Source organism: Prinia subflava, chromosome 4 (assembly GCF_021018805.1).
Source record: "Prinia subflava isolate CZ2003 ecotype Zambia chromosome 4, Cam_Psub_1.2, whole genome shotgun sequence".
In the NCBI taxonomy this organism is placed as follows: domain Eukaryota; kingdom Metazoa; phylum Chordata; class Aves; order Passeriformes; family Cisticolidae; genus Prinia; species Prinia subflava.
The window spans coordinates 59,530,910-59,551,171 of NC_086250.1; the positions used below are offsets into that span (position 1 = coordinate 59,530,910).

The following is a 20,262-nucleotide window of genomic DNA, read 5'->3' on the forward strand; positions in this document are numbered from 1 at the left end:
AATTAACCAGAGGCAAAATAATCAAGATAATTATCCAGAAAATAGGAAGCAAAGTTCTTTGCAACTGTTGAAGCCTATGACCACACCTAGCACTACAGGTGTCAGTTGACACTTCCCAGCAACTCGGAATTAGTTACTCGTGTTCAGTCATTCTTTATGGCTAGCATCTGCTCCTATTTATCCAGGCTGTAAAACTCCCAGCCAGACCCCACCCAGCTGCCTGAGTCCCTGAGTATCCCACTGAGAATGCTATAATGGGAATCTGTGCCTGGAGCTCATATCTGTAAGATATCACTTCAGAAAGATACAAGAAATTACGAAGAAATGCATTTTTGAATTATTATAGCAATTTAAAAATGATATATAGAATAACAATCAACCCTAGAAGTGAGTAAAAGCTGCCAAAAGCAACGAGGAAAAAGTTCTAATTTGTTCTGTTTCTGAATTAATTTTGATCAAGAACTATTTGCAAAAATCTGTAACTGTATTTTAAAATGCAGACCCTTCATTGTGAAAGAGTAAAGCAGCCTTGATGTTTATACCACTCAACAAGTTTATTTTTACCACATTGCAAAAACTTCTCCCTTCAGAAAAGAAGACCATTTTTTTATTTTCACTTGAAAATTATGAATACAACATAGTAGTTTTCTTTATGACAGCTTGTATAAACACGTAAGTCAAGCACTACTTGATCTGCTTCAAGAGTGGTTTCAGTTTAAACAAATACTAACTGAGATAAGCAGTGCTTTTCTGTAGACATTCTTGAGCTCCAGCAGACTGCACTGTATGTGCTGCTCTCACCTAGGAAGAACTGGCATTTGAAGGTGGTCAGGTCCTGAGGCAGCCCCAGCCACACACAAGGAGTTGCTTCCCCATCCAGTGGCTGCTCCCCATCCAGCAGGGCAAGGATCTGGATGAGCATCCCCATCTCAGCCACCCCACTGGCCATTGGAGGCCTTTGATCTGCTGGCTGGCATGGAGTTGTGCTGAGACACAGGTCACCACAGGCACTGAGAGGCTGGGGGTGCCAATTTGGCTCTTGCTGCTAAGTTAGCCACACAAACTGCAATTTCCAGCAGGGAAGTATGGTTTTATAATGAGCCAGAAAGATTCGTCAGGCCTCACATGCATAGCCAATCATATATGCCAGAACGCCAGCATTATAAACACAATCTTTACATGGTTGAAAAAAACCAAACCCACATCAAAAACCCCAGAACAATGGTTGAATGCTTCAAGGATTAGCACATTTTCTGTGCAGAAAAATTTTATTTTCAGAGGACAAGGGTAACGGTTTGAAAGCTATACAGAAAATGAATGTTACTTTCTAACTTTACACTTTTGCTTATAAACCATTTTTTCCCCAATTCTACTAAGTGATGCTTTACCCAGCTTACAAGAATTTTAAGGGAAACGATATCTGTTCAAATATGAACAAGCTTTAGAAGCTGAACTACAACTCAGCCAAAAACATGCCTTCAGGTTATACCTGAAAGCTATAGTTATACTCTTCAACTAAGACCTAAATTGTTTTTAACAATGCCTCTTTCTACAAGTGCAGGTATCAAAACAGTGAAACTGGTTAACTTCTCTGTAAACTGCTTCAAGTTTCACTGGGTTAAAAGTCTAGCAACTGTCTCCAAACATGAAGCTTCAGAAGAAGATGAGCAGAAGAACACATTTTCTTCCCTACCACTGGCAATTAATTAAAAGAAAACAAAAAATCAGACTAATCTCACTGTAAACTTAAGTGTCTTAGAGAAACAAACTAACATTTTAGAGAAAAAGTAACATTGAATGATACCATTCCCTATTCAGGAAAGCCATTCAAAAATACTGTCTGTCTAATGTATATTCCCAGTAATTTTGTGCTTGCCCTGAGTAAATACATTGCAAACATCAACACACAGAACTATATTTTTATCAGAATTGCTACATTTATCCACTTGTGCAAAAGACAGCATGACTGGTAGGAAAAGAGGAACCAGTTATATGGTTTTATAACTATTACTCTAAAAAATAAACAAAAGCCTTGTAAGCCTTTTACAGCCTAAGGCTTGATTTTAAAAACTAAGTTTCAATTACACCTTTATAATGCAAGTAGCACTTACGACAGTAATGTAAGTATAACTACAGTTATAATGAAAATACAGGAATCAGAGCAATTTCTCAGTTTCTTTCTACACTAGCAGATTTGCATACAACCAAGCTTGTGTCTACAAACACAAGTGATCCATGCAGAGATAATAAAACATCTTTTTGACCATATGGGAAAATATTTGCAGTATTGGAGGGTGGTAAAAATCAGTACAGTATTTCTTCCTCAAGGTACCTAGGGGTATGCTAGGGAGAGTAAAGCCTTTCCCAGTGCACATGGGTTAAGTCAACCAGTGCTGCACACTTGTTTGCTTTAAGAGAAGCAGCTCAGCTTAAATATCTAGCTGCCATGTGTCCTTCTCATGATCTGGAGTTTCCCTGCTACCAATTCAATAACAGCTGCTCAGTCCCAGTGCAATGTCCTAGAAGAACATCCTATGGAGGAACCCCAAGTAAAGATGTCTCATGAAAAGTGGCATTCTCAGAGAGGGTTTTAACTATTAGGACAAGGATCTCGCATTAGAGTGTCCTTAGCAGAGGGATAAGCCAATTCTGAATTTCTTCATGTCACACAGGTTTACACCTAGAAATGCCTGCCCTCCTAGATTATCACAACTGCAGCACTCATGGTATAATATTCAAGCTGTCAAGGGATACAAGGTTACTTTAAACACCTTTTATGTGTATTTACTTCCACCAGGTGGCTCATACTGACAAAAAAAAAGGAAGCTAGAAGTGAAAAATGAGGCTGCTGCACTTGAGGGGGAAAAAGTAAGACAGTAGTGTCAAGTGTGAAAAGGAAAAAAGGAACAGATCAACTATAAAGCTGAGGAAGCCTCAGCCAATGCAGGAGTGGATGGATGCCGCAGGTGGAAAGAAATTACTGCTAAATTTCGTAAGGGAAATGGACTGCCAAAGTACTTTCTGGGAAATGTTGCTCTCATGACTCAATTTTTGACAACTTGCAGTTCTCTAGATGCATTGTGATGGACAGTCATTTTCCAAACAAAATAGGTAATTCTGGTAACAGCTGCTTTACTTCAACACTTACTTTGCAGGTCCTTACTTTGTTAGGTCCTTACTCAGAGCACACAGCACAACTCCCGAGGTCCCCCCGCAGAGCAGCTCTTCCCTGCCCTGTTTTCATTCTCAGGCACAATAGCAGGGGAGGATTCAGGCAGAGCTCCAGGTCAGCCTACAGAGAAAGCTGGGCAAAGACTGCATTGCTCTTGGTAAATCTCACTGAGTGATACAAGACTTTGATAACTCTACATAACCTAAAGATTAAGAGGAAGTAAAGATGGGTATCTGAAATGCCATTCTGCAACTCAGGGCACTGATTCTCCTATCTGTCAGTCTGCTGTGTTGCCCCTATATGGTGAGAGAACAATAAAAATGAGAAATTTTATGAAAAATTAGGATTTGCAATTTAAAAAAATATATCTGACAGTCCCATGCCAATTAACACTGATACATCAAGTATGTCTAAGATAAAATCTGCTTTTGCTGTGACTTGCACTACACAAGTTGCAATAAATCAGTGTAAGCTGTCAGATAACAAGCTGGGCAATGAAATACTCCACTGCTTCAGTTTGCTGTCTGCCAGCCTCCAAGTGACCCAGCTTTTTTGTACTTGAGCCACAGCTACTACAGAGTAGTAAATTTTAACTCCTTTATACCTGTTCCTGCTTAGAAGTGGATTCTATCCTTAAAACTGGAAAGTTTATAGTTAAAAATGAAGCCACATTCTCCTTCAAAGTGACAAGACATTCTCATTTAAGGTTGACGTTTTAAGTGAAAAGATTTCATGCACATGCTACCACTGAGAAAAATAACTAAATCCAGGATCTTTCTGAAAAATAAACTTTGCAAGCCCTGTGATTACAGAATTTTTCCACTTTCACAGAGAAAAATTTATGAAGAAATTTCCATACTTGAGGAAAACTGAAAAGTCTTAGACCAGAGCAGGGAAGGATGTCTGAATCCTCACAGGACTCTTACCAAAAAAACTCTACCAAGTAATTACTATCTCCCATCTTGAATTTCCCTATATCACATTTCACCTGATCTTTTAATTAAGTTTTCATAAAGCAAGATTTAATTGAAACACCAATTATGGTAAAACCTACCTACATATAATTGAATTTTCACTCAGAAGTAAAAATTATGTTATTTACATTTTATAACATTTTTGGCCTACTTCTTCTTTCTTATTTCCCAAAACAAAAGGTAGAGACTGCTGACAATACTGCAGGAGAGCAAGATCAGAAAGCAGAATTAATTACCCACTGGGGAAGAATCATTAAACTGAGCACTAATAAAGTAACTGTGAGTAGGAATGGAACCAGTTGTGGTAGCTTCTAATAATGCACTAAGAACCTACAGTGAAGCACAAAATAGCTCATAGATCTCTGAGTTAGTCACTACCCACTCCTACCTGCCCAGTTAGTATTATTTACACTTGCATACAATAAGAAAACACAGTATTTTCCCCATAAAACTTTACTGTCCATTGCAAAGAGCATATGTTGGTGACAGGCTTATGTCAATGAGGTTGGGAAGAAGACACTACTCTAGCAGAATGCTACTTTTCCTGTCACCAAAGACAACAGACCCTTTGAGCAGCGTTTCCATATACCATATTAGAAAAATTCATCTTAGAAATTATTTACCAAAAAGCATTTAGTGGTAGTCCTTTAATGACACTTGTGCCATTTCCTCATAAGGCAGAGAACAGGCTTGTGGGAGGAACTGAAGAACAGGCACGGTCAGTGATACAGCATGTACATTCTGGAAGTTAAGTCTACATTATTCCACTGAGATACATTTTAGAATGCTTTTCAGAGGTGGCCTGACTTGGCAATCTTTTTCTTCTAAATGACAAGTATGTGCCAGTTTGTATGTATGTATCTATGAATGCACAGTTTGCATTTCCAGTTAAGTAGAATTAAGTACAGTTACAAAATCAAGTGATAATTAAATAATAAAATTTAAAAACCATTATACAGCAGTTAATTAATTTGTTACAATTAATTTACCTGCATTTCAGTGAGACTGAATGTCCAGTTGTAATGCGACCAGACTTCTCTGAGAACTACCACCAACAGTGCTGCCTGTCTACAGGCCAAACACACACCAAGGAGGGACTGAGAAGTGATCTGACTATAGAGGAAACTACCTGAGAAATTGAAAATCACACTACAATGTCCATTAACAGAAATTGCAGTGTTGAACAGGTTATGACTGATAGAAAAAAATAGTACTATTTGTTTTTAAATAAGTCCAGGAATACTTTTGAAAATGCAAACATCAGTTCCACCTCACAGAAAGAAAAATGGAGGCATAAGGCACCACAGTCACCTGATGATCCAAATGCCAAAAAGTGACAAATTCAAGAATTACAGATTGATCTTTAGTTTACTCAGCAAAAGACTGCATCAGAAACTTGGGGACTCATTGTGCAAGTCACATCTTTCAACAGCACAACAGACATTCAAGAATGGCTTCGGTTGGAGAAGACTTCATTTAAAGATTATCTAGTTCCAACTGCCCTGCCCCAGGATGGGAAAGGACACCTTCCACTAGACCAAGTTAAACAAAGCCCCTTCCAGGGTGGATCCACAATTTCTCTGAGCAATCTGTTGAAATGCCTCAGCATCCTCATTGCAGCATTTCAAGTAAGTGACCAAATAAAACAATCGCATGCATATATTTAACTTATTTTAACATTGAACTGTAATTTAGGCTTGTGCATTACACAAAAAAATTCATGTTACAGCAAGATGAGTTTGAGGGTTTGTGTCTGTAGCTCCTTGTATCAGTATGAAATATTTTTATTTTTTCTTGCAATAATGCTCAAGCTATGATTGCTTCTACAGAACACAAGCAAATAGAATGGGCTCCAGGTTGTAGAACAGGCAACCCCATCTGGAACATGCACTGGCAAAGTTTGCTGTGATTAGAAAACTGATGGCTGTAACAAGACAAATTCCCAGAGTACAGAACACACAGTGCAAGGGTGAAAGTGAAATGCAGCAGACCAAACACTTCTTGGCATATTACTGCTTCAGGGATGTATGTATTTTAGTGGCTGATAATAGTGACAAATAGGAACAGAAACCAAAGAACACTCAGAACAACTGTGAAAAGAAAACAGAGTAAACCAAACACTTCTCAACCTATTATTGCTTTAGGGATACACATATTTCAGTGCTGATAGTGCAGGACAAATAGAAATCCAAAGAGCCATACATTGCTTCTGAATGATTCAGCTACATTGGAAACAAGTTTGTGTGAGACTGAGAAGCATGCACACAGGTATTTTTATGTTTGACTACAACTAGCTGAATCATTTGCTTCAAGCACAAAACAGAGCATTGCTGTAAGCAAAATACCATAGAAGATGAATAGCATAAATAAATACTATGTGTTATCTTCAAGTACTAGTTTAAAAGTCTTACAAACTTCCCTAGAAAATCTGCCTAAAGCTATACTTTTCAGTTGTAGCTCAGTATGACATCCATACAGACCTGATTTTATATGAACCTACAATTACTTAATGAACAGATTAGTATCTCCTGTAAAGTACTATAATAATTTGTAGTTTAAGATCAAGATCATGAGGTAAAGAAATCAATTCTGCTAGGAGTGTGCCAAGTCAGGCCTCTTGAAGTTCTTCCTCTTGCTCACTATCACAGCAGAGATGAAACCCAGTTATCCTCTGCAGGTATTAAAACAAACAAAACTGTATTATCTATGTGAAGAAACACATCCCTATTTGATAAAAAACTAACAAAAAACAAAGGATGGAGACAAGAACTATATAATCACACCTGATTAAAAAAAACCTAAATAAGCAGAAAGAATGGCCCCATAATCCAAAGCCATTCTTCATATATTCTCCTGTCCTCCAGAACACAGCTGCAGAATCTATTTCAAACACATTAACCCTGAAAATCTGTACACTTGGTTTACACTATCCTCTTGCATAACCATCTTCAATCTCCTTTTCTCTCACCAGAATAATCCAATCAACTCCTAATTAAAATATTCAGCAATATAATTTTATTTCATTACTCAATTCTTTCTGTGCATACACACACATGTGGAACTCTCCAGATGTCTGCATTCATTCCTAGTTCCCAATGTGGCTGTCTACAAGGCCAGGATCAGACCTTGTTTCTCACCAACATGGGCCAGGAAGGACAAGTACAGCACAGGAATCACTGAGGTTCAAATAGTGCTACTTTAGCACTCACACTTCCAGTTCCTCCTTCTATGCACCAGTGCAAGGACTGATTTCCCTACATCCCAGTACAAATGAAATTCTCTGGAGAAACTTGGTGGTAAGCAGCCAGCAAAACTGAAAAACTAATTAGTTCAACTGCAGCAAAGTAGTTCATAGGAAGTCCCCATCACACTTAACACACAAGCACAGTTCCATTCCATGTATTCCACACGGAATGGAAGAAAAGCAGAATGAGTCCCAAAGCTTGAGACAGCAGGCTGTCAGGCTGCCCAGGCTCACCCTCATGCAACCAGCACAGTGCCACAGAGACTGATGCCTCCACAACCCATCTGAAGCAGTCACACACACAATTCCATACTCAGGAATCAAAGACACAAGGGAGCATAGAACCATAAGCACAGTCTCTATTAAGTCAGCCAGAAACATGTTAAGATTCTAGACAAGGAACACCAGAAAATACGCACAGAGTCCCTTAGAAGTTTTACCACTACAGGGTGAACTACTGAGAATTAGCTTATGAATAGATTAAATACAACTGCTCCAAACAGGTGCCTCAGATCTGCTAAGGATCCAGCTGGTAGTACAAAGGAGACAGGACTGCTGGTCTTGAGTTATGAGGAGAAGCCTTCTCTGCACTCCTGCATAACAAGCTCGGAGTACTGTTTCCTCTGGTACAAGGAAACACTCCACATCTAAGAGGATAATGATTAATAGCCCAGATAGTTCATGGGTGTCAGGCAAAGCAATTAACTTTGAATCAGGGAGAGGCCTGCAGACTGATACGACAGACAGCTTTTGAATGAAAGGAAGGAGTAGGTGGGGACAGAGCAGGCAGAATCAAAGCCAAAACACAAACAGTATCTCTCCTTATTCTAAAGTCACCATCAGAGACACAACAGAAAGTAAAACAACAAAGCATGACCTAAAAAATACGCCATGAAACTCCAGCTTTTTCAGAAGCACACAGGCTTGTTGAACAAGATAGTATTTTGTAAACCCCAGCTAGAAAATCTGCAGACTGGGGTCGGGAGCAGAGTGAAGCCCTAAGCCTGCAGGATGGCAAGATGCACAGAGGAAATCACACAGACCACACAGGTGCAAACAAATATTGTGCCCTACACAATGTTATATTTTATGATAAATAATATCTTCTCATCCAAATTGTCAAAGAACTTAGTAAAGCACATTCCCACTCACTAGAAGGGAAGTTAACATTTGTGTAATGCTCTGCTCAATGTGTGACCACGTTTCTGCTAAATGCAGAATGCTTTTTCCAGGAACACACCAGTCAATCATTACAAGAGGAAGGATCTGTGCTTTATTTCTCTTCCTACCCAAGAACAACACAGCACAAAACCAGACACAAGTACTAGCTCAAAATATTCTCACAGTGATTGATTTTTTGGGCTAAAACATCATGAATGTGCAACATTTTGCCTTTTCCATATCTATTTTCAGGATCCTAAAATTGCCCAGGTGTCTTTGGATTTCATTCGTACCAAGCTGTTCCAATGTGAATTGGACTGGTGAGGTCAGCAGCACCTATGATTAATGCAGGAGCAGGGAGTCTACCAGGCAAAAGACTTAGCTGAACTCCATAGTGAATAAAACCAGACTTACCTTTTCCCCTCAGGCAGATTCCCCATTTCTGTGCTGACATAGCTACTACTGACCTCAACAGTCCAATAATCAAGGACCTGTGAACAAACAAAAAAGGTCACTTGTATGCAAACATCTGCTGAAGTGCATGCTTGAAGTACACACAGCTTTGGACTTGAACATTACTTCCTCCATGCTCTAGTTCATCCAGTACCACACTGCCTTCCTCAGATGTTAGACTCTCCATACTCTCTATCAGAGCTCCAACCAACAACCCTAAAAAAATTAACTAACCAAATCAGAGAGCAAGTACTTAGTAGCAGGTCCCTATGATTTTTATCTTCTCAATTTCATAAACAAAACTTCCTAGGTACAAGCAGCTACAAGCAGAAAAGTAAGTTCAAAATAACAGGCAGAGTAAGCCTTCATACAGCTGGGAATAGCAAATAAAGCACAATGACCTGCACCTTAAACACACAAAAAATGCCATAAGAATGGGTATTTCTGTCCTGCTATCACCTGTTGAACAAGTAGATTCCAAGAGTACTAACTCCAACTCGAGTCCTCTGACTTTGGGATTCTGGTATAACATCCTCCACCAGCTATACAAGAATTCAGGCTCCTGTTCCCACCTGCACTCCAGTTAGATGTTCAAACAGGCAGTAAAAATATTCCCTGTTTCATGTAGGCTCTGTGCTTCTGTTATCTTCGTAGATTGTTGAAGTTGCTCCAGCCTTCTTGTCATGGCTTTCATCATAATTTATTTAGTTATCTACCACTTTTCCTATAAAAATCTCGTAAGTACTTTATTAAGTATACTTATTAGCTTCAATAAAGAGGTTTTGCTTATTAATTTCTTCAGGCATCTTTAAGACAGTAGCTTTTTTTTCCTTTCATAACTCCTGATAATTTTTACAATTGGAATGTTGACAATTTCTACAGCTGGAATGTGAAACCTATGCTACAACAGCATGAGAAAAAATTGCCATGTGCTCAGAAGTTAGCTGTCATCAGTATCAGGATCATCTAACTCTTCCTTAAAGAAATTATTGAATTCTGATTGCCTATTCATTTCTGTGAGCTAATGATAGAGTAAATCAACAACTCTATTTTTTCCAAGTTAAGTACTGCAAGTTCCTCCGAGACTAGAGCTGTAAAACCTAATGGGTCCTTCTGTTTGAGCTTTCATAATACTAGTCAAAAACCCCACAGAATCACAGGTAACTATCAAGTATTGTAGTACCATTACAGGCTTTGAACAAGAATTAATGGTAATTTAGGGGAGGAAACCAGAGGGATGCAGAGGTGCCCATTTCTACCATCTGGTCTGGTCTTGTTTTGGAGCCTAAACTGCACCACAGGGTATGAGAACAGGATGGCACCAGTGCTCCTCCTCTGGGCACAGCAGTTCTGCTCTGGTACTGCACTAGGAAAAAGGAGGAGTACTTCTAGACCTGTTCATCTCTCTTGGAAATGAGAGAGATGCAAAAGCAAGATCTGATGAACTGCAGAAAACAGCTCAGAGAAGGACATGAATCGAGGCAATTGCTACAGTTGTCAAATACTACCAATATTTAACTTTTCTATTAGAATAAATGAAATTAATGGCTTATGAACGATGGTACTGCTCAGACAGCAACATATCAATCCTCACAACATGAGGAAATTATTTAATGAAGTTATTTAATGACACTAAGGCCTTCCTGTTTTTATGACTCTCAGCTTGAAGGAAAGAAGACAGTTAGACAAGGACAAACAATCCAATGCAAAACTTCGACATCCACCCATTTATTAGGAGTGTGGCCAGTTCAAGATGGATTTAAAGTTCAAATTACTGGTGCCTTCAAGTAGGCCTAAGTTCAAAGTTCTTGTCTGGTGAAACAAGAGTAGAAGTGCTAAAACTACGAAAACATACCTAGAGAACTACCCAGTGTTACTAAGAAACTGAGACTGGTCAAGTCTTTGTAGGGTTCTTGCACAGACCAAGTATTTAGGAGAAGGAACAGGAGGGAATTTCTTATGAGCAAACAGAAATTAAAAAGCTTCTTCCACTGGCACATGCCAGCAATCAATTTAGTAGATGTTTCTCAGAGAAGCACCCACCAGAACATATTCCCTATTTACTTTTCCCTATTTACATATTCCCTATTTGCTATAAGGTCATACACCTCACAGCACGGGCAATACAACATGTGTAACCCCAGGCAGGTTCTTCTGCTCTTTCCTTAGAATGCATTCCCCTGTACATCCAGAGAAAGGCAGCTAAGTGGAAAAGCCATGGCTAAACACAAACACCTAATACTTCCAGCTGCTGGAAAATAATCTTCTTCAAAGTGATTATATGCATAGACATATTAAAACCACAATTACTGGTTTTGCCTCCCTTGCAAGGAAAGCAACAGTGGAGAAAACCATGTACATGAAGGTCCTAAACAAATGAAAAGGGAAACAAAAGGGCTGTTACTTCTTGTTTCTGCAGGTTAGCCTGAAGAAACTCCCACTTCTGGGAAGAGTTTTGAAAAGTCTTGCCATAGGGCTCCCACTTATGGTACAAGTTTCTAGAATTATTTAATTTTGTCTAGACTGTGAAAATACGCATGATATCAAGGTGACTCTAATTTTAGCTACATATTTTTGTTTGCATAGCATCCACCATTTCTGGCATCTCCTTCCTGGTTTTGTGTCTATCATCTGGAGATTGACAACCACTTCACTCCTGTCTCAGAAACAGCATGCAGCTGTATGTGCTTGGCTGGCTGTTCATCAGGTTAGAGAGCTCCTCAAAGCTACCACTTGAGATGAGGCTTGTGGAACTCAGACCTTCCCAAATACACAGTGTTGAAAAGAGACCAGAGAGTTCTAGAATTGAGGCCTGAAGCAATTTCCTCAGGCCTTCAGGAAGAAGAAAGGGAATCTTTCCTTCTCCCTGAAGACTGTTGAGCCTTGCAGCTGCCTGGGCTGCAAGCTGACAGCCCATGTGCTAAAAGCATCAGGTATTACTGCGGTTCTCCACACTACTTGGAAAATGTTTTTGCCTGGGAGTTGTCTTCTCACTCAGGAGTAGAAGTAGAATATGCTTGTTGCTGTAGAACACTCACAAAGGATGAGACCCAAGGTCAGTGTCAGGTGGTCTTGGAAAACATCAGCTCTAATGAGAACCAAGAAGCCTTTCAGAATAGCCACAGAGGACAAACCTCCTCCAGAGAGCTGCTCCCTTGCTGAATTACACCAGAAAAATCAAGAAGGAGGGTGGAAGAAAAGTTCAGGCAGAGAAGCTGGGCTGACAACTCCTGACTACACACAACTAAAAAACCCACCTCCAGAGGAGGCAGGAAATCCCCTGAGTGATAACTAAAGTACAAGCTCAAGGTAAAGGCAAGAAGTTGCATTTCTCAATAAACATACACCTCTTTTTTTTTTCCCCCACAATCGCTTTAGTGTGTGAGCTCACTAGCACACAGCCACACGAAATGATGGCAGAACTCCAAAGAAAGTCAACCCAGGTACAATCCCTAGGGGACACACGGGGACTTGAAATAAATCTGCAGACTTCAAAAATCTGCAGTTTGAAAAGGAGGAACACAAAAGGAAGTGTGTTCCCAACTGCCCAAGAGGCAGACACCCTCTGGGGTCACAGTGGGGCATTTCATCCATGCCAGCAGCATGTCTGGGAGGGACTCGAGAAGGAAGGAGGGACAGACTGTCCGAGCTAAGAAATCTAAGTTCAGTGACTGAGCATATAAACTGCTAAAATATTTTTAAAATCCCCTTCAGAACATATATTTGCTTTGAATAAATCCTTTAAGAAACCAGTCTAAATCTGACAACAAATAACAAATCTGACAACTTTCCAGAAATGGAAAGAACAGGAATGTGTGGTTTTAAACCTTCATTTTTACAACTATCATGTGTATATTTTAGAAGAGTTTGCACCCAAGTTGCATCAAAAGACTTACAGAGAGTTTAGCTAAAGTAATCAGGTGGCTCCAGACTCATCCAGAGCTGTTACATGAGATCTCTATAACAGAATTAACAAATGCTTCTCTTGATACTTGTTCACAGACATAATCATGGCAAAAAAAAAGCCCAGAGGTGGAACTCTGCTCTCCTGATTTTCAGCAGTCACTGGTTTCAGGCTTCCAGCAGCTCAGTGCAGACCCAGGCTGTTGACAAGCTTCACACTAGAAACACTGACAGTACAGGTCATATGTGAAAGCCCACCAATGAAGACCATAACACAATTTCACAAACAAAGTTATCCATCAGGGCCATTATAGCTCTGTGGTGCCAGCATGCCACACAGCCACAGTTGCTCACTTTGGGTCCAACCACCTTAAGTAGAAATCATCAATTTTCAAGATTTTTGTAGGATTTGCAACTCAAAAGCTTACCATATTTGAATCTAATAATCCCTAAGAATCCTAAAATACTATTTTTAAAATAAATTACTGTACTTTAAAATAGGACATATTCTATAAAACCTCACTTAAGAGCATACATCTGCTATAATTAATCTTGAAGTCTACTGATAATGAGATAAGGAAAAATTTAAAAGACCTTTTCAGCACTTCCTTTCAGTGATTCACTTTTTTCATTGCTTCTCAGGATACAATTGGCAAAGTACAGCCTAGTATGCTCAGAACAAATGTTAAGTGCAAGTTCTGACAGTGCACACCACGAGACAGCAGCCAGCACCTTGAATGTGATGCTTGGACTGTCCTCAGATATCCTGCCTTGTGCTCTGCTGATGGGACTGGTGGAAACTTCAGCCAAACAAGTCACTGACACCCACGAGTTCCAGCTGAACCATTTGCTGTCTCTAACATCCAAGGAAGTGGATGCCACTGCTCTGCTGTTCCTGTAGCAACAAAGCATTTTGAAAATAAGCCCACCTATGGTGCCCACATAAATTTTTCAAGGTAAGGAAACTCTTGTACTCAACACTTCCTCCAAGCTTCCTTCAAGCTGCCTTTTTATCAGGAGTAAGAAGACCATAATTTCAATTTTATGTCACCTATGAAATGGATATTTTCTACTTTTTCCAAAATAAACAAAGATACTTATAATCCAACAGGGACTATGTTTTAATAGAAGTTTGGCCGAGTACAGGGAAAATTATTTTAGAAAAATTCCCATGTTTTAAAGACAGAAAACAGACTTCAAGATTTATGAACTATGGGAAGTAATTTCTTTCTTAAGTTAAATAAAAACAATAGCAAAAAGGCTATAACACCTCCCTTATGACTTTATAGTGCCCAGAATAAGCAAAAACCAAAAAAAATCTCTTAGATATAACTCTGTGTACTTAATACTTTATCCTGAAATGGTCACTAAATATAAGGTAGCATTCATTGCACATACATTCATGTGCAAATTGATTTTTGTATTATACCATCAGACAAAACAATAAGGGAGTCAGTGCTTATTGATGTGACACTGAACTGGGCACAGCACTGTGTATCCTGTGCAAGGCACACAAAATTAGAGGACTACAAAAGACAGAGTTTTTCATCTTAAATTAATCCTGGTACTCTGAAAGATTTCAGCTCCAGTCAGAAGCTAATGTATCCTTCCAGATGCTTTTGCACAAGAATAGACTACGCTCTTAAGATACAGAGATTCAATCCTGAGCACACACAGTAATTTCAGTAGTTTTAGATCCTGGAAGTTTGGGTGACCATCTCTGGGCAGTGACAGCACTAGAGTCAATTACAACAGCCCAGAAATTTGTCTCTCCATCCCCCTCCATCCCTACTGCCAGCCTGTACTAACAAACCACTGTCTTCAGAGGTAAAAATAGCCTAAGAACCTCTGGGCTGAAAATTACAAGCATCTGTCAGAAGCAGCACAGCATATTTGGGGGCTGAGGCTGACTCCAAAATGTACTCCAAGGTGTAAACTCCCTTTAAAAAAAGCTGTGGACACTCAGTTATAAAAACAGACTGAAGCTTCAGAGCTTCCCATATCAGGTTGCCAAGGGAGGATGAGAAGATTAATCTGGTTTTCCAAGATAAAAATACACTGAAAAATGCCTGAAAAAGCTCAGTCATATTAAAAAAAAAAGTAATAATAAAACCAGCACACATATCCTCATCTTTCACAGGCAACATGTCATACCAGTTATTTTCTACTATTTCCACACCATATCTAGCAGTGCAGATTATATGGCAGACCTTTATTTAACCACTTCAAATATCATACAGAGTTTGAACTGCATTATGCAAGTCCTTTGGATAAATTTGAGATTGAACCTCACTGTCAATAGAAGCCAACCCCACCAGGGGAGCCACAACCATATGCCAGAGCTTTTCACTCCTGCCTAATTCTGTGTACAGTCTTGTTTCCTCTGCTCAGAAAATGACCTACATATGTAGTCAAAAGATGCTACCAGGAGCACTACATATGTCAGATTCAAATATAGCCTTAAAAAAAAACTACTACAGACATATTGAGCACAAAGCAAGCACTGAGCAGTAGGCTTACACTGTGAAGATATCTCATGTACGAAAAACAGGAGTCAAGGAGAAGATAAGGCACCTAACCAGGCAGGTCTCCATTGCACTACAGACTCAGTAATGTGCACATACTGTAATCCTAAGTAACCCTGCTTTCATGAGAGCTTGGGTAATAATGTGTACATTAAGCAATTCCTAAGCCACAGCAAGAAAACAAAACTCTGAAAAGCTGATCATTAACTGAGCACCATTTATTCTGCATGCCAAACAAGACAGGTTTCTCTAATTATCCAGCTAACGATTGTATATCAAGACAAAAGGTAAATTATGGAGGAGCAAGCTTAATGCTGCCACTTCCTGAACTCTGCTCAAACTGCTTTCTTTCCACAGGTGGTATGGAAGTGTTCTTGAAACAGTAACCTGAGCAGCTCACTACCTGCAGCACCACGGTGTTCAGCTGGTGTAGGTGGGTGTTGAACCACCCACATCAGCTGTAAGCTTAAAACCTTCAGCATCCCCAGATGACAGAAGGATAAACTACTCCCACTGCAGACAGGTGAGCTGTTCACAAACCGGGGCCAATGGGTTCAGGCAATTTAGGACACTGGACTGATTGCAGCCTAAGAAAGAAGTGACTTCGCAAACATGGCTGATTATTATTATCCTTTCTAGTCTCTACTATGTTTAGTTCCAGTGATTACTCTTCTCACCCTTCGACTTCCTTCTCAAGACAGCAAGTTTTCAGTAGAAATAACTCATCTCCAGTCATGCCTGGTTCTTGTTTTTAGTGTTTCAGCTCTGGCCTGACCTCAGGCTTTGGGACAGACCAAACATGAGCCAAGTGAAGGACTCAGCTTTCCCGTCGAGCACACAAACTATAGTAGCCAACACATGACAAATGGAGAAAGCCTTCACCATTATCAGGTGCCAAAGGTCCAAACATGCTTTGCACCAATGACTTTACTTAGGTATGCTCATACCACCTGTTACCAAGCACATGCAATCCAGTTTCCTAAATGTTTGCGTTTTGCCCCCATTTGCTGTAATGAATATCTGTCCAAGTGTTGCATTCCTGACATCTGGCTCAGACAAATTCCTAAAAAGGCCAGGACACCAGAACTGCTTGGAAATGGGCAGGTGGGAGGAAATAATGGCCACAACCTTGTCCTTAAGCCATTTAGCCTGGAACTGTCATGAACTACGTATTTAGAAATTCAGACCTGAAAAGATCTAATGATATTCTAAAGCTCATGCTGAAATGTTTTCCCTTTTTATGCATTCCCTGTATTTGGTATTAATACTGAGGGGAAGAGGGACAGAAAGGGAACATAACTGTTTCCACCATAAAAACTTATTCAACATTTACAATAAAAGAGGATCTAGGCTTGTCCTTGAGAGAAAGTCTTTATTTGCAGAAACATCTCAATCTGTAATGGCTGTAGAAAAAAGAGTTTTTTCCATTTCAAAACAGCTCTAAGGAAAACGGTAAAAAATGGACAAGACAGACAAATGAGAGATGTTCCTCATTTCAGCACATATCCTGTGTTTTTCATCCTTGAAAGTTTAACGGTATTCCTTTATAGATCACAGTCACAAGAAAAATAGCCATTTTCTCACACACACAAAATTAACACTGATCCACCTGCACCAGCAAGGGCAGAAGGAACATCACTGCATCTTCTTTTACATCACCACAGTACTGATCGTAACACAGTAATTCATTTAGTAAACCCAAAAAACCCCACACGTATCTGGAATAGATCTCTTGATGAGCAATTTGCAGAGAGCTACAGGAAAGAAACCTAAGAAATGTATAAAATTATGCACAGTTAAGAAGTTTACTGGTTTTCAGGTAGGAAAGCATTCATAACACTGCACCCTCACATTTTAGCAGTTTGTACTATCACTGAAGTGTCACATTACTGAACAGACTTCCTACACCAACACTAGGAAGTTCTGGCTCACTTTGGGCAGTAAAATGATAGTCAGAAGTCTTCAAGAGATGTAAGAGAAGAAAAAACTTCCACCAATTTCTAATGCCTCCATGAAATTATCAAGGCTCCCTCTGGTGGGGGATTTAATAAAACAGTAGAGACTGTTCCAGTTTGCTATATGAGAACATCTTTGAACCACAAAGGGTTTTTTCTTTTGTAAAACAAACTGTGTTAGGATTAGACTCTGCAATTCCTGGAGTCTCTTGTCATGCTTCAGTCACAGCAATCTGAGGTAAAGCTTTGTTTCTGGCCCTAAGCTACATCACATAAAAAAGAGCAGTCTGTGATTAAAAAAAAAAAAAAATCACTTTTTTAAAACAGAAATTTGTGCCTTTGTGCTCCAAAATCCTTGGAACATTTCTCATTTCTTACTTCAGCTCTACCACTATCTCTGCCCCTGATGTAGACAGAGGCCAAAACGAGATCACTCTCTCCAGGGCACACAAGAGATCTAAAGCTTCTAGTTTTCATTTCTGTGGTTTATATATTAATTAAGTCCCAAGTCTCATATCCCTCCAACAATTTGAATATAATTTATTTGCACCACTGTAAGACAATTCCAACATGCCTATGTATCTCTCTACAAAACACACACACACACAGGAGTCAAGCAAACCATCCATCCATTTCATTTCTCTACACTTCCTTAAGTTGTCATTGTAACCAGTTATGGTAAAGGAACATGTCAAGCTTTACAAACACAAAAAGACACCGCATTTGGTATTTTTAGTATCTACCACTAAATATATGTACTACATATTGCCACCAAAATTCCTGTTATTCATACAATCTCATAGTCAAATTCAGTTTTGCCTCCTGCACTTCATGACCAATATTGTCAACATTCTGCAGTCTTGATTAAACAAAAATCACACAGAGAAGCAGCATTAAAAAAATTTTAAAAGAACCATCCAGTTTGGGGTAGGAAAACTGCAACTCAAAGATGTTGCTGTACAGGAAAACCAGCCCTTTCATGGATGGAGTCAATTTTATTTCTGACAGCCCTTATGACTCACTAACTTTTCTTCCTTAATAAGGCCATGATTTGCATCAGAGAAAGTGTGTGTGTAACAAGCCCAAGGACTCGGAAAATTATCCAATGGCTAAGAAACGTAACTTTGCTACACAGAGGAAAACAATTTTAGTTCTCAGTTTGTCCTTGTGCTTTCAGATAGAAAGGGATGCAAGATTATAACTACTGTAGTCCAAGGATTCTGATTAACCTCATAGAGCCCATCTTAGATATGAATATAATTCAATTACTGCCAGATAGGACGGCAGCTGAAGCTGAAGAGCAATCCAAATTTGAGGGATATTTAGGATATAGTTGGCACAGAAACCAGTCTCATAGGTCAAAGGAAACAGTCCTCATCACTGCAAGTTCTTTGGGACAATTACAAAGTTTTACAAGAACCCACTGCTGTAACCCTTATAGGAAGGCAAATAAAGAGCCGCAATTCACATTCAGGGTGTCATTACTGAAAACCAAAGCCTTCCAAAACAAGCCTTAACTTATTACTACCGCAATTTGTCCCAGAGGCATTCCTTTAGTGCTCAAGTAAAGCGGGGAACCAGAAGAGAGGCATTTACAGTTCAGAAAGACAGGCGTGATCTCCTCGGCCCTGACTTCCCAGAACCCCCCCAAATGCAAAGCCCGCGGCGTGCGCTGGGGACACTGACAGACCACCCTCAAGATGAAACTGCAGAAAGGATGCGAGACATTCTCCTCGTACAAAAACCAGACAACTCTCCCAGCAACGGGGCAGAATCGTAATTAAATCGAAGAGGACAAACACACACACTGTCCCGTTGCACACCGCGCTGCGATAGCCACGGGACCCGCCCAGGACCTCGCTCAGCCAAGCGTTCCCCTCGCCAGCTCCCCAGCCTTGGGCACTCCGGGGCCACTTCGCCTTCTGCTTCACCGCAAGGGTTTTTGCAGCGTGCAGGGACGGGCGATTCCCGGCTCGGTTAAACCTGCCCCGGGGGAGCGCTGCCCTCGGCGGGCCAGAGCCGGGTCCTCGGGGGGAGGGAGCCCGGCGGGGCGGCGTGGCACTCACCGATGCCCAGCCCCACCACCACGCGTCCCGCCAGCAGCGTCTCCTTGTCGCGGGCGGCGGCCAGCACGGCGGACCCCGCCGTGAAGAGGCCGCTGGCCAGCAGGATGCAGGGCCGCCGGCCGCACAGCCCGTTCAGAACGCCGCCGGCCAGGGCGGACAGGGCGGCGGCGCCCACCGTGCTGGAGACGAGCAGCTCCTGCCACAGCGCGTCCAGGTTGAGCTCCCTCTTGAGGAGGAGCAGCGCCCCCGACACCACGCCGGTGTCGTAGCCGAAGAGGAAGCCCCCCAGGGCGGAGAAGACGGACACCACGTAGACGAAGCCGGGGGTCTCGTCCTGCTGGAACTGGCGCCGCGCCGCCCGCTCCAGCTCTCCGCCCGACGCCGCGCTGTTGAGGCTGGAGCAGGACTCGGCGGCGATGAGGCTCCGCTCGCCCGCCGCCGCGCCCGAGCCGGCGGACCCGTCCGCCTGCCGCCGCCTCTTCTCGCCCATCAGGTTGCTCAGGCTCCGCAGCGTGTACTCCACATTATCGCTGGCCTTGCGGGACATGGGACGGCCGCGGCGGCTCCCGCCCCGACCGGGGGAGGGCAGGGGGCTGAGGCGGCTGCCGGGCTACTCAGACTAGGGCGGCGGGGCTGCCGCTGCTGCCGCTGCTGCCGCTGCTGCCGCTGCTGCCGCTGCTGCCGCTACTGCCGCTACTGCCGCTACTGCCGCTACTGCCGACGCTGCCCGTCCTCGGCGCGCCCGCCCCTCTCGGGCCGCGCTCAGCTGGGTCGCATCGTCCCCCCGCCGCCGGGCGGACTTGAGGGGA

General features: G+C 41.4%; 1 protein-coding gene across 3 annotated transcripts in view; it reads right to left on the reverse strand.

The window, feature by feature from the left end:
- The window catches only part of SLC2A13 (solute carrier family 2 member 13), a 159,179-nt gene extending 139,043 nt beyond the window's left edge, over window positions 1–20,136 (reverse strand). For all 3 annotated transcript variants that reach the window (XM_063396854.1, XM_063396856.1, XM_063396855.1), the window contains exon 1: window positions 19,454–20,136. In XM_063396854.1, the coding sequence (XP_063252924.1) occupies window positions 19,454–20,000 (547 nt within the window). In that variant the 5' untranslated portion in view covers window positions 20,001–20,136. The remainder of the gene's footprint in view (window positions 1–19,453) is intronic.
- Between the last annotated feature and the right edge of the window lie 126 nt (window positions 20,137–20,262).